This window comes from Rhincodon typus, chromosome 9 (assembly GCF_021869965.1).
Source record: "Rhincodon typus isolate 14 chromosome 9, sRhiTyp1.1, whole genome shotgun sequence".
Taxonomy (NCBI): Eukaryota; Metazoa; Chordata; class Chondrichthyes; order Orectolobiformes; family Rhincodontidae; genus Rhincodon; species Rhincodon typus.
Window position 1 is genome coordinate 89681987 of NC_063340.1, and position 15734 is coordinate 89697720.

The following is a 15734-nucleotide window of genomic DNA, read 5'->3' on the forward strand; positions in this document are numbered from 1 at the left end:
ACATCCAGCTTCTTATGAGCCAGGTATAACACCAAACAGTAGAGAGTTTGCCCCGATTCCCATTGATTCCAGTTTTTCTAGGGCTCCTCGATGCCACACTGGACCAAATATGCCCTTGATGTCACTCTAAGCCCACATCTGAAGTTCTGCTTATAGCCTTTTTCAAAATATGAATAATGAGGTTTGATACCAAGTTATTCTGATGGAAACCAAACTGACTGTGATCTGCAGCTGATTGATGACTAAATGTCACTCGGCAGCACTGTCAGCAATCTCCATCATAGAAAACATATCATAGAATGCCTACAGCATAGAAACAGGCCATTCAGCCCATTAATGACCACACCATCCTCCCACCCAGACCCTATCCCTGTAACCCTGCATTTGCCATGGCTAACCCACGTAGCCTACACATCTTTGGACTGTGGGAGGAAACTGGAGCACCTGGAAGAAACCCATGCAGACATGGGGAGAAAGTACAAACTCCATACAGAGACACAGTCAGTGCAATCAAACCCAGTTCCCTGGTGCTGTGAGGCAGCAACGCTAACCATTGAGCCACTGCGCTGCTCAACGATCAAGATTGGCTGAATTGGATTTTCTCCTGCTTTTAGTAGGACATAACCTCACAATTATCACTTGGTCAGTGTTGTTGTGGTGCTTGGATAGAGCGCAGCCATTAGTGGAGCGAGCCCTGATTAATACAGCTGAGATACTATCAGAGGCCTCTGCCTTATCACCACATGAAATGAACTGGCTGATAAGTGACACCTGTGGTTAATGGAAACGTCAGCAGGAGTTAGAAAGAGAATGACAGCACATATCTAACAAAAGGCTCTGGAACTGTGTTAACAGCAAATACAGCTACCAACGCTCCGCTGTTTTCCTTTAGGAATTAAAGATCTCCAGGAAAACACCACAAGCAAAATCCAGATAAATCACAGACATTAAAAATAATTACTATTTGTTTGGAACACTCATGAATGGTTTTAAAAAAAAGATGGTTCAAGAAGTTGGTTGGATGATTTTTGACTGTCAATCAATTTTGAGAGTTATCATTATTTTCCAATTGGCTGGGTGAAAAGATGAGCAAAACTGAAGATCAGCAAATATTGTGCATCAATGACAGGAACATTGAACAGCTGGGCATGGGATGGTTGGAGGAGGGAGGTCATTGGATGGAACATGCCTTTGCAGAGAATGGCAACCTTATCAGGAACACAGGGTCAATCACAGTGAGAACGCACCAGTCACGTGGTTTTTGCAGAATTTTTCATTTTTATAGATATTATAATGAGTATTAACAATGGACATTAAAACAAGTATGTACAATAATGAGGGTCAATATCAGACATTTTTCCTGATAACTTCACCTGAGCAAACAACCAAATGACCAGGCGACCGAGATCTCCAAACTGATAACTTTTGTTTGCAGCTTGAACCACTTGACCTGGGACATTGTCAATGTCTGGGCTTTGGTGACTAAACTAAAAAGCATTAAGTTTGAAGCTGGAACTGAGCAGAAGCAATTAGTAATCTATCAAGTATAAAAACTGTGTGCTTAACACAATGAGTCAATCATGGAGATTTTGGCCCGGGTATGTTTCTTTTTGAAAAGGGATTGAGGGGCAGGTTTGCATTCAATTGGAAGGTGCTGATGAAATTTGTCAAGTGTTCTACTGGGTGAATTCTGCAAGGAGCAACTCCCTGTCTGAACCTCAGTGCATCCCATTTCTTGCACTCCCAATTTTCTGCTGCCGTCCCCAGTTGTAAAACATACCCACACTTATCACAAGAACAACAGAGTTATCAGCCACTCACTCCCTATAAAAAGAACATCAAATGGAATTGAGTGGTTAAATTTAAATTGTAAACATGATTCATGAACTCGACCTTTAACCAATGAAGGGAGATCTAAATTATTGCATTGACCTTCAGTAGATGATGGATTGCAAGTGGTGCACCCACAAGTCAGTGCTGAGTTCACCTTTGTTTTCCACAAAAGCCTGCATTTGTATAGTACCATTAAGGGCCCATAACATCCCAAACCACTTCACAGCCAATTGAGTTCTTTCAAAGTGTAATCACTGTTGTAACAATAGTGCCCAGGATCTTTTACTTCCAAAGGGAATTTAGAGCTTCGGTTTAACACATATCCAAAAACAAGCACTTTTGACCAGATGGTGCTCCTTCATTACTGCACTCAAGCATCAGCTTCAGAGGTGTCCTCATCATTGTGAAGCTAATATCTTTCTCTGTCAGAGGGAACAGGCTACCCACTGAGCCCTGGCCAACAGCTGTAAATGCAAGAACATTCTTTACGCAGGTGATTACTTGGATGAGACAGTGGAACCTCACCTCAAAATTCAGTGATGGCACAAAAATAGGGGGCTTGATAAAAACAGTGAGGTAGGCTGTAAAAGATTTCAGGAAGACATGGAATGGGAAGACATATACAGAAGTACAGAAGCATGAGGGAATATACCTTTGTGTAGTCTAAGTATAGAATGAGAAGGAACAATATAACAGCTGTAAGTGTGGCACAAAGAGATGCCAATGTAAAAATGCATAAGGTGCTGAGTGATAGGGCAGGTAGATAAGGCAGAATGGGAGGCAACAAAATCCGGGGTTTTAAAATTAGCAGTCTGGAGTATTAGTGTCGTGGTTAGGTATTGGACTACTGAGCAGAAAACCCAGGTTGAAATCCTAACACAGAAAGATGATTTTATTTCCAAACTAAATCAATAAATAAAAAAGGGGATATCAGTAGAAGTGAAGCTGAAGCTTTAAATTGTCAGAAAAACTGATAAATTCATTTGTGCGCTTTAGGGAAGAAAATCTGGAATCCTTTCACAATCTGCCTGTCTGCAGTTGACTCAAACTGCCCTCTAAGTGGGTTAGTGAACTGCTCTGTTGTTCCAAACTGCCTGAATACTCCACCATCACCACCTTTGAGCTAACTGGGAATGGCAATACCTATTTGCCCCGCCAGTCACACCCACATCTCAAGAATTAATGTTGAATTTCCTTAACCTAGTGAGAAATTTGATGGGTCCCAGTACAAGCTCAGTCTTTGGTCTTGGGGATATCATTGTAGATTATTAAAGTGGTGGGGAGTGTCATTCACCAGAAACCATGGGAAATCATTGCTGTAAGGAGAGACGTCAGATACACATTTTTCACTCATTTTAAAATATTACATAATTTTCTGGTTCTCTTTCAGATGTGTTAATGGATGTGTTAATGATCTATATATCAATGCCAGCTGTCTGCCTTGTTTTCATAAACCATAACAACAGATTTGAAATTTTGAGTTGACTCAGAGCCTCATTGTTTTGAAAATATGCTCCAGGTTTCCAACAACGTGCGTGCAAAGATGTGCTTCCCACAATCATCCTTGAACAACTTAACTCTAATCATAAGGTTGTGGTATTTTGTTCTGGACCTCTCCATAGGAGGAAACAGGATCTCTCCATCTACACCATATAACTTTTAATAATCTTAAATGGCCAATCAGACCACAATTTAATCTTTAAACTCAAGGAAATACAAAATCTAACCTATGCAACCTGTTTTCATCATTACTGATTAACTAAGACTGTCAAGGGGATAAATGGCCTATTCTTGTTCCTATACAGGGACTGCTTTCAATGAAGCATGAACAGATTATCTATAAATTACTTTAATAAGGCAACTGGGGAAAGAGAGTTTCCGTTGATTGGAGAGCCAGTGATTAATTAAATCGATCACAGATGGTCGGACAAGTTAGTTGTTTTGGAGTTGGTGCAACGTCATTTGGAATGGCTGGTGCTTCCTCTATATAAAAAAAATCTGGATAAACATTAGAAGCAAAGTAAGGTACAGGGGTACGGGGATAGAGTGGAGGGCAGTTGGATTAGTTTTACAACAGACTACAAAACTGACTGCAAGTAGAATGGGATAAATGGCCTCCTCCTGTGCTGAAATCTCCAAGCAATTAAGCTTATCACAACATGAGAAAGAGACTGATGTAGTGGTGCATGCAGCTTGTATAACATAATCTGTGAATGTGGAGCCAGATTATACCCGTATGAAGAAATTTCACAAGAATTCTCACTCGCAAATGGTCACAAGAAAAAAAGGTGAGGCAGATCAACCAGGAAAAACAGCGGGCTGCCTGACAATTAAACTCCAAAAACTGTGTGTGAATGGGACTGAAGTAGGATTGATGGAAAGTGTAACAATTGCAGGGAGAAATGATCACCCCACAACTGTTTTCCAGCTGGCATCATGGGACCGGCCCATCTCCGTGATACAGACTTGAACAAAACAGCAACACCTTAATGGATTTGCCTGGATTAGTTGTAAGGATTTGTCATTGTACCAGTTTAACATTCCTCAGGGCAAGAAGTAATTTGACTGGAATCCGGTGAAATCCATTCATGGCCCCTTGGAACAGGGAAACTCAATGCTATAAAACAGACTTTCATCAGTGTACTTAACAATTGTTTGTTTAAAAGGAAAACAGTAAAGCCATTGCTATACAACATGCTAGATAGAAAGTGAGAATTGACCGGTTAAATTATATGCTCAACCTGCAAAATCCCTGATTGTAAAAGTCAGTTTTTTTTTTCCTTTTGCAGCAATACATCATTGAACTCTTATACAGCGCAAGGACCACACTGTAAAGTGCAAAAAAAAACAAACCCATTAAAATAGCACCAGTCTTTTTGTTCCTTTCTGACTGCATGACAGCCTGTGCGGAGCAGAACACTAACGCCTGCACTCAGGAAGGTTGAACACTGGAACTCAGTTGGCACTGGTGTCTTCTAATAGGAAAGAGGAGGCGGAGTCCTCATTGCGTACAGGGTGGAAACAAAGTCCTTTTCACCCTCTCCAGCTCATCTTGTGTTCACACCTTTAAACCAACAGAGTCTTCAGTGATAGTTACACAGGGGGAACCTGGCAAAGAAACACAGTTTAAAAGTCAGTCCATTTCATGCCAGAACAACACATGGGGGTTACTAGCATCAATGTTTTCTCTTGGCTGCAAAGAAACTGGGAAACCATTGCACAGGGGACAAAGAGCCCAAGCTAAGGAATGGATTGGCTGTCTGGTACAGGCGGACAGTTGGGATAAAGGGCTCTTTTTCAGGGTGGCAGTCAGTCAGCGACTAGTGAAGTTCCGCAAGGGTCAGTGTTGGGACGACAACTATTCACATTATACATTAATGATCTGGACGAAGGAACTGAGGGCATTGTATCATCTGCAAACTCAGCAACAAAGTTAGATGGTGGGACAGGTAGTGTTGGAGAAGTGGGGAGAGTGCAGAAGTACTCGGACAGGCTAAGAAGTGGCAGATGGAATACAATGAGGGAAAATGTGAGGTTACATACTTTGGCAAGAAAAGCAGGCATAGACTACTTTCTAAACAGGTAAAGGCTTCAGAAATCTGAAGAACAAAGACTTGGGAGGCGTAGTTCAAGATTCTCTAAAGGTTAACACGCAGGTGCAGGTGGCAGTCAGCAAGGAAAATGCAATGTTAACATTCATTTCAAGAGGGCTAGAATACAAGAGCAGGGATATACTGTGGAGTCTGTATAAAGCTCTGGTCAGACTGCAGTTGGAATATTCTGAACAGTTTTGAGCTCCATTATCTAAGGAAGATACGCTGGTGTTGGAGTGAGTTCAGAAGAGGTTTACAAGAACAATCCCAAGGATGAAGGGCTGTCAATGAGGAGTGGGTGAACATACAGGGTCGGTACTCACTGGAATTTAGAAGGATGAAGGAGGATCTGATTGAAACTTACAGAATACGGAGAGGCCTGGATACTGTGGACATGGAGAACATGTTTCCACTAGCAGGAAATCGGAGTTTTGGGTAGTGAGGAATGATATCAAAGGATGCAACAGGATATAGATCAACTAGAAAGTTGGGCAGAGAAATGGCAGATGGAATTTAATCTGGCCGAGTGTGAGGTGATGCATTTTGGGAAGTCAAATGCAAGAGGAAAGTATACAGTAAATGGCCAGACCCTTAGGAGCATTGATATGCAGAAAGATCTTGGTGTCCAAGTCAACAGCTGTCTGAAAGTTGCAACACAAGCGGATAAGATGGTAAACAAGGTGTATGGCATGCTCAATGATTGGGGCACTGACTAAAGAAGTTTGCAAGTCATGTTGCAGCCGTATAAACCTTTGGTCAGGACACATTTAGTCGCCACTCTATAGGAAGGATGTGGAGGCTTTGGAGAGGGTGCAAAAGAGGTTTACCAGGATGTTGTCTGGATTTGAGTGGATTAGTTAGAATACTGATACTGTTGGGGGGTTTGTGGTTTCGAATGGATAGAAGCAAACAAACGTATGAAGGGAATGGAGAGGGTGGATAGTCAGAGTCTTTCTCCCAAGATGGAAATGTAAAATACTAGGGCACATAAGTTAAAGATGAGATGGGGGCAGTTTAAAGGAGATGTGCCGGGAAAGTTTTCTTTGTAAAAAGTACAGAAGGTGTTAGGTGCTGGGAACATGCTGCCAGAGGAGGTGGTAGAAACAGCAAAGTTAACAAGGTATTTAGACAGACACATGAACAAGCAGACAACAGAGGGATACAGACTGTGTGCAGGCAGATGGGATTAGTCTAGAACGGCATTATGGTCGGCACAGACAGGGTAGGCTGAAAGGCCGGTTCCCGCGTGCATTGTTTGATGTTTTAGGAGAGACTAGGATCCAAGGGCACAGCCTCAGACTGAAGAGATGACCCTTTAGAAATAAGATGAGGAATTTCTTCAGCCAGAGGTGGTGGCTGTGTGCATCTCATTGCTGCAGAGGGCTGTGAAGGCCAAGTCATTGGAACGTTGTTAAGACAAAGACAGATTCTTGATTCGCAAAGGGATCAAGGGTTACACAGAGAAGGAAGGAGGATGGGCTTGAGAAACATAATCAGCCATGAGCAAATGGCACATCAGACTCGATGGGCCAAAAGACCCAATTCTGCTTCTATAACTTATGGTTTGCTTTACAATGCATGGGTGATATTATAGCAGTAATCTCGTCGAACGAGTAAGCCAGAGGCTGAGACATGGTGACATGGAGCCAAATGCTACCACGACAGCTGATTAATTGAATTTAGACTAAATCAATTAATAAATACAATTTAGTGTTGCTGAAAAAAAAAGAGCATGTGACAAAGCTTTCCATCATGCATTCATCAGGACAATTTGCAAGAATACCAACAGTAAAAAGGGAACAACATTTACACTGTGAGACGAGAGTACTAATTGGTTGACAACTGGACTCTGATTAGTAAAGGTGCTGTCTTAGATAATGAGGATTGACAGGCAACTGCCAGGCTTCGTTTATATCTAAACCAGGCAGGTTGATGCTGATCATTAAAAATATTGCTCACCGTCTTTCTTCAGGGCAATTACATTCCCAAGAAATATCACAGGAACGAAATGAACCAAAGAGACAGACACAGAAAGGAAAGATCATATATGTAATTTCAGCTTTTCAGTTTGCACAGCAGTGAAGGGGAAGGGGGTGTGTGTGTGTCTCAGATACTTACCACAAAATCCCAATCATATCACTTTTTTGTTACCACCAACTCCAACAGACAGCGACAATCAGAACGAAAGCACAAACGCTCGCACCAGTCGCACCGATGACTGTACCCAATGATACCCTGTGAACTGCAAAACATTCAGGCATTGCTGTGACATTCACATATTCTCTCAGTCCCACAACACAAGAACATCAGAGATGCTTTCTGACCATCGCATTTAAAACATTTACCTCTTAAATCAACAACAACCTATTCTGCTGAATCTCAGGAACAAGGATTCTCAACCTTGTTCTGAAATGCCTCCAAGGCTCTCGTTCCTTCTTGTGATCTCGCTCAGGCCTACAACAATGTTTGCTGCCATCTTGTGCATCCTTGAGTTTAATTGCTCCTGCATTGTTGGCTAAGCCTTCAAACTGCTTAGGGTTTAACCTCTGGAAATTCCCTCTTGGCTATGCCTCCCACTTTCCTGAAGTGCTTCCTTGTCTCTTTGACCAAGTTTCCGTACACGACTCTATGTCATTCTTTGCTGGATGACTCTCCAGCGAAGCACCCTGAGATGTTAAAGGTGCTATAGAGATGCAAGTTGCAGGTGGACCAGATGTTCTGGAGTTCAAGGTCCGGCTTTGTCAGTTTTTCACACTCCCTCACCACCACTGAAGGGGTACTACAGTCTGTGATCTGGCTACAAGATGCAACCTCTCAAGTGGAGAACATATTTCGGGCAGCTGGGACAGGACAGGACTCCCATTCTTAATTCTGCCTTGGAGCTGGTCACCAGTCCAAGTTTAGTTGTTGGAAGGAACTGGAAATATCATGGGTCATTTTAAAAGTTGCTGACAGCATTGTAAAACTACAGCAAGTTCACCAATACCCTTCAGGGAAGGGTTAAAAGGAACCTACATCCCAGAAACAACATTAAATAGTGGTTGCTGCCCTCCCCGACTCCTCCTACAACAGATGGGCACAGAGGCTCTCCAAGTGGCTGAAGCGAAGCAGGGCAGGAGTTGTGAAGAAGTCTCACTACAGAGCGCTGGAGCGGGGGAGGCTGGGGTCAACTTCTTTCATCAAGTCTCTGGCTTCCAACTCATTGAAACATCACTGCCGTTTCCAAATGATATAGTTGCTCTAAGCAATGATGGTTTAATTCAACTTCCATTCTCAGTAACTAAGATTACAGTTACTGTTGGAAGCTAGGCATACTCCAGACACCATTCCAAAGAGACCAATTGATACCCAAGACTGCCAAATGAATAATGAGACTAGGACCTGGGGGCACAGCATCAGAGTGAAGGGATGAACCTTTAGGACTGCAATGTGGACAAATTTCTTCAGCCAGAGGCTGGTTAATCTGTGGAACTCATTGCTGCAGAGGGTTGTGGAGGCCAAGTCATTTAGGGTCTTTAAGACAGAGATAAATAGGTTCTTGATTAAGGGGGTCAAAGTTTACAGGGAGAAGGCTGGCGAATGGGATTGAGAAACATATCAAGCTGTGATCGAATAGCGAAGCAGACTCAATGGGCCGAATGGCCTAATTCTACTCTTGTATCTTATGGTTTTATGAATGACTTTCAATAGAAAATATGTGTTATTGGCAGAAAGACAGACCATAGAAGGCCAGTCTGCCCATTTCATCTGTGCTAGCTCTTTGAAAGTGCTGTCCAATTGGTCCCACTCCTCCATTCTCTCCCCCTAGACTTGGGAACGCTTCCTTTTCAAGTATTTATCCAACTCACTTTGTCCCCTCCACTTGTGCATGCAGTGCATTCTAGATCATCATAACTCAGTGTAAAATAAAATTCTTATCCTTGCCCGTCATTATTACCAACTATCTTACAAGCTTTGAGAACAGACCCCCAGAACAGGCTATGAAAAATCAGAATAGAGCAATCCACTGAATAAAAGCTGGATTTAATTTTTCAGGCTGCTTTAGACAGTTTCACTGACATTACCCATTTCACACACTTTTACTGCAATATCATTTGCCATACTCACTCAGCGTGAAAGTAGATGACAATCCCTCATCCAACTCCTGGTCCCACATCGTGCATGTGTAGTTGCCAGTGGGCCAGTTATCCATTTCTAGCGTGCTCTTCACACAGACACTGCCACCCGTGCAGTTAGTTAGCTGTGTGTGCGAGTAGCTGGTCAGATTCTTGCCTAGTCCATTTTCCCAGGTCACGCTAGGAGCCGGGTACCACCCTGAGGACTCGCAGACCAGCACCAATAGACCCAGGTCATCGGAAGGTGAATGAATGACAGGCTGCGTGCCAAGAGCTGCAAAGCAAAAAGCAAACAATCTGAACTGAGTCAGCAAGGCAGATGAAACCTTACCTCATTGAGTCCTCTTTAAAACACCAACACTGCTGTCCATTGGGGCTCTCACAGGACAACTGCTTGAGAATCGATGACCCTCTTTATGGTTACAGTTATGAAGTGGGAATAGGGCAGGGAAGGCCAGAAGAGAAGGGGATGGAAGCAGACTCTTGTTGAAGTTGAATTGGCTTCAGTAAACTGCCTTTAACAACAAGTTGACGTGCCATGTGATCCTGGGCTTTACGAACAGGGACAAAAGAAAGGAAATTATGGTTAACCTTCAAAAAATAACAGTTAGGCATCAACTAGGATCATGTGTCCAATTCAGACAATTAATCTTAAGGAAGGATTAAAAAAGACCGTGAACGAGGTGCAGAGGAGATTTACTTAAAATGAGACCACGGTTGACACAAATAAATGCAAAATTCTGCAGATGCTGAAAATCTGGAATAAAATGATGGGCTGGAGAAACTCAGCAGGTCTATCAGCATCAGTGAAGAGAGGTCCAGAGCTAACGTTTAGAGTTCAGTGTGGGTTCTGAAGAAAAGCCATACTGGACTCAAAACGTTGACTCCGTTTTCCTCTCTCCAAAGATGCTGCCAGATCTGCTGAGCATCTCAAGCATTTTCTGTTGATATTCCACAGATGACACACTCCAGTTTTGTATGTGGAGAAGATAGGGGTGTTTTCCTTTGAATGGAGAAGACCAAGACAGGGTGGGGAAACCGACACGGATTCTCAAACTTAAGAGTTTGTTATGAAGGAGCTACTGCTTCTGGAGGCAAAAGGATCAGAGGCCAGAGTTAGGATAATTGGGAACAAATTGAAAAGGAGAACTTTTTCCTAGTTGTAGCACATCATTATGATTTGCAATGTGCTGCTTGAAAGGGCAGTGGAAGCAGATTCTATGATTACAGTCAGTAAGCAACTGGATAAATACACAAAAGGAAGATTTGCAGAGATATGGGCAATTAAGCAGGTCAGTAGGACCAATTGGAGGGTCAATTTTCAAAGAGTCAGAGCTAGTTCCAATGGGAGGAATAGCATCTTCCTGTGCTGTACAATTCAACATAATTCACATGCATATAAAAGACAGACAGTGACACTGGCAGATGGGTTAATTCAAGTTCAATATTCTTCAGTAAACAATGTCTTCATTCTCTCAACGTTTCTGATACACACCACCACATATTTGGCTGATCTTGTGGCCAAATTAAATTCCAAGAGGTTTTATAACATCAGGTAGTCTGCGGCAGCAAATGAAAAGTTCAGAAGTGAGAACCTGGTTGCTGTACTTTCCAGCAATGTCCAGCTAAAAAAATACTTGATATTAAGATTTCTGCGTATTGTTCAATCACAATCTTTTGCCAGGACCCACCCTCTTCACTGTGCCCTGAAAATTTGGCCCTTTGAATCTTATAGTCATGGCTCAGGGACAACTCTCTCATCTCCCAAGTAAGAAAACCAGGAATCAGTGCGGAAGGTGACCTGGAGCAGACAGCTATCTTTGCTCCAGTACAAATCACAGTTAAAAACCTAAAGGGAAATAAATTCCTTCTATAATTCTGATTATTTTTCTATTATTCCCTAAACTGATTGCACTGCAAAACTGACAAGAAGCAGGCAATTTCCCACCATTCACTTGCACCTTTAATAATCCAGTTGCCATAATGGTCCCCACAGAATCCCTTCAGTGTGGAAGCAGGTCATTCAGCCCATCATGTCCACACCGATCCTCCAAGGAGCATCCCATCCAGACCCACTCCCCTACCCTATCCCTCTAACCCTGCATATCTATGGCTAATCCACCTAACCTGCACATCCCTGGACATTATGAGCAATTTAGCATGGCCAATCCACCCTAACCTGCACATCCTTGGGCTATGGGATGAAACCAGAACACATGGCAGAAACCCACACAGACACGAGAGTGGAATCGAACCCAAGTCCCTGGCACTGTGAAGCAGCAGTGCTACCCACTGAGCCACCATGGTGGCCCAAAACCATAAGTGTGGGACCATAAGAAGTAGGAGCAGAAGTAGACCATTTAGTCCATCGAGTCTATCACATCATTCAATGAGATCACAGTTGACCTGATAATCCTTCCACTTTCCTGCCTTTTCCCTATAACCCCTGATCCCCTATTGATTTAAGTATATTCAAGGCTGCGATACATTTTTAACAACACAGCCTCTACAGTTCTCTGCAGTAAGGAACTGCACAGATTCACTACCCTCAGAGAAGAAATCCCTTATCTCTGTCTAGAAATGGACGACCCCTTATTCTGAAATTTTACCCTCCGGTCTAGCACCAGAGTACTAGACTCTCCTGCTTGGGGAAACAACCTCTCCAAAGCTGCCCCAGAACTTTACTTATGCTGCTTGGCAGATAGCAGAAGCTTCACGCAGTGCTCAAACCCTCCACCTCTAGAATTTCACCATCTGTCACCTGATTAATTGAATTTGTTAAGAAACATGAGGGGTTTTAAAGAAATTCTCATTGCAAAGGGTGTGCTTGTAGCTTCCAGCCATATCCAAGTGAGCAGCATTCTCATCTCACTGTCAGAATGTCGTAACTTTGAGGCTCCACTTCAGAGACCTGAGCACTAAACTGAGACAACACTCTCAGTGCAACATTGAGGTAGTGCTACACTGTTGGAGGAGCTGCCTTTCAAATAAGGAATAAAATCCGTGTCCAACCTGCCCCCTCAGCTGGGGTTACAGAAATCCCACAGCCACTATTCTCAAAAGCTGGTGGGGAAACTCTTCTTGGGTGTCTTGGCCAGGACATGACATGGTTATCAAATGCTACTTGTGGGACCTTGCCGAGTGTCAACTGCCTGCTGCACATGCTATGCTACAACAACCACTACAACTCGAAAATCTCTCATTATTCTGCAAACTGCTTTGCTCATAATAAAAGATGCCGTATAAATTCTCTCTCTCTCTCATTTGGCTCCAAAGGGACTCAGAAACTAATCGTCTGACAAGGAGTTATTCAGCTATCTCATTAAGACCAGTGTGTGTCTCAACTCCACGCCCCATCCAGCTCTGAAAATTGACTGGAGAAGCTCAGTGCGTCCAGGTAACTATGTGGCACTCAGCAAATATGTCTCCCGTGAGGATGCTCTGCCTTTAAAAGGGGTATTTTGTGCTGGTTTATTCAAGAGAGCGCTTGCAGGACACATACCGAACAGTCTATGAGAAGATGAACAACTTAAGAGACATTCAGCACGGAAACAGACCATTCGGTCCAACTCGTCCATGCTGACCAGATATTCTATATAAAATCGAGTCCCATCTGCCAGTAAAACCTTTCCTATACGCATACCCATCCAGATGCCTTTTAAATGTAATCCTATCAGCCTCCACCACTTTCTCCACCACCCTCTACATGAAGAAGTTGCCCCTTAGGTTTAAGGTGACAGGGGAAAGATATAAAAGGGACCTATGTCCTCTAGTTTTGGACTACCACACCCTGGGAAAAGACCTGGTCTATTTATCCTATCCATGGCCCTCACGATTTTATAAACGTCTACAAGGTCATCCCTCAGCCTCCGACTCTCCAGGGAAAACAGCCCCAGTCTATTCAGCCTCTCCCTGTAGCTCAAACCCTCCAACCCTGGCAACATCCTCGTAAATCTTCTCTGAACCTTTTCTAGTTTCACAACATCCTTCCTATGGCAAAGAGAACAGAACTGCATGCAATACTGCAAAAGTAGCTGAACCAAATGTCCTGTACAGCCGCAACATGACCTCCCAACTCAATACACTGAACAATAAAGGCAAGCATACCAAATGCCTTCTTCACTATCTTGTCTACCTGCGACCCTACTTTCAAGTTTCACTTGCACTCCAAGGTCTCTTTGTTCAGCACCACGCCCCAGGACCTTATCATTAAGTGTATATATTCTGCCCCGATTTGCCTTTCCAAAATGCAGCACTTAATTTATCCAAATTAAATTCCACCTGCCACTCCCCGGCCCATTGGCCCCTCTGAACAAGATTCCATTGTACTCTGAAGTAACCTTCTTCACTGTCCACCACATCTCCCAATTTTATAGCGTCATCTGCAAACTTACTAACCATATGTCCCATGTTCACGTGCAAATCATATATAAAATGACAAAAAGCAGTGGACCTAGCATCGATCCTGGTGGTACACTGCTGGTCACAGGCCTCCAGTCTGAAAAGCAACCCCCACGACCACCCTCGGTCTTTGACCTTCGAGCCAGTTCTGTATCCAAATAGCTACTTCTCCCTGTATTTTGTGTGATCTAACTTTGTTAGCCAATCTACCATGAAGAACCTTGTCAAATGCCTTACTGAAGTCCATACACTCTGCCCTCATCAACTTCTTCATTACTTCTTCAAAAAACTCATTCAAGCTAGTAACACACGACTTTCCATGCACAAAGCCATGTTCACTATCCCTAATCAATCCTTGGCTTTCTAGATAGATGTATAGCCCGTCCTTCAGGATTCCCTCGAACAACGTGCCTACCACCGATGTCAGGCTCACTGGGCTATAGTTCCCTGGTTTTTCCTTACCACCTTTCTTAAACAGTGGCACCACATTAATCAATCTCCAGTCTTCTGGCACCTCACCTGTGGCTGTCAATGATACAAATATCTCAGGACGGGACCCAACAATCTCTTCCCTAGCTTCCCAGAGTTCAAGCATACACACCAAGTTGGCTTGTTTCCGTTCAGACATTTCGTCACCATGCTAGGTAACATCATCAGCGAGGCTTCCTATGAAGCAATGTTGTTTTACTCCGCTTGGGATTTATATTGTCCGGTCTGTTACAGTGAGTTGTGTCATTCCTAGTTTTGCTTTGTATGGGTTTGTACATGGGTTCAATTCTAAATGTTTATTGATTGTATTATGGGTTGAGAACCATGCCTCTAGGAATTCCCATCCATGTTTATGTTTGGCTTGGGCTACTATGGTTATGGTGTCCCAGTTAAACTGTTGGCCTTCACTGTCCGAATGTATGATATTAGGGAAAGTTCGTTGTGTCGTTTTGCTGCTAGCTGATGTTTCGTGTATTCTGATGGCTAGTTTCCTTCCTGTCTGTCCGATGTCACGTTTGTGGCAATCGTTGCATGGTATTTTGTAAACCATGTTGGTTCTGCATGCTATGGGAATGGGGTCTTTAATCCTTGTGAGTGTTTGTCATACAGTGGCTATGGGCTTGTGGGCCACCATGATTCCTAGTCGTCTTAGGAGACTTGTTGTCGGTTCCAATATGTTCTTGATGTAGGGCAGTGTGGCCAGTGTGTTAGGGCGTACTGTGTCCTCTTGTTGTTGTCTATTTAGTAGGCACCTGCGGATGAAGTTGCGGGATATCCGTTCGTAGCGAAGATTTTGTATGGGTGCTCTTCCTCTTTCCTGCGTAGTTCTGGCGTGTTGCAGTGAGTGGTGGCCCGTTTAAATAGTGTCCCAGTACAGCTTTGTTTGTGGACGTTGGGGTGGTTGCTGCGGAAGTTGAGGATTTGTTCAGTGTGGGTTGCTTTTCTGTATACGGAGGCTTGGAACTCCCCTTTGGTCATATGTTCAACTTTGATGCCCAGAAATGGAAGCTGATTGTTGTTTTCTTCTTACCTTGTGAATTTAATCCTGGCGAATACGTTGTTGATGAGGTGGTGGGTCTCTTCTAGTTTGGTGCGTTTAATGATGACAAATGTGTCATCCATGTACTGGATCCACAGTTTAGGTTGAATAAGGGGGAGGCTAGTGTGTTCTAATCTTTGCGTGACTGCCTCTGCAATGAATCCTCAGATGGGTGACCCCATGGGTGTGCCATTGATCTGTTTGAATGCTTGGCCATTAAAGACGAAGTGTGCGGTGAGGCACAAGTCTAGTTGTTTAACTATG

At 43.3% G+C, this 15734-nt stretch overlaps 1 protein-coding gene across 1 annotated transcript in view; it reads right to left on the reverse strand.

Moving 5' to 3' along the window:
• Window positions 1-1258: 1258 nt before the first annotated feature.
• LOC109918054 (butyrophilin-like protein 1) overlaps window positions 1259-15734 on the reverse strand; it is a 50326-nt gene continuing 35850 nt past the window's right edge. The window contains exons 4-6 of the mRNA XM_020517950.2: window positions 9534-9815; window positions 7545-7668; window positions 1259-4941 (exon numbers count right to left, since the gene is read on the reverse strand). Coding sequence (XP_020373539.1) covers window positions 7574-7668; window positions 9534-9815 — 377 coding nt within the window. The 3' untranslated portion in view covers window positions 1259-4941; window positions 7545-7573. The remainder of the gene's footprint in view (window positions 4942-7544; window positions 7669-9533; window positions 9816-15734) is intronic.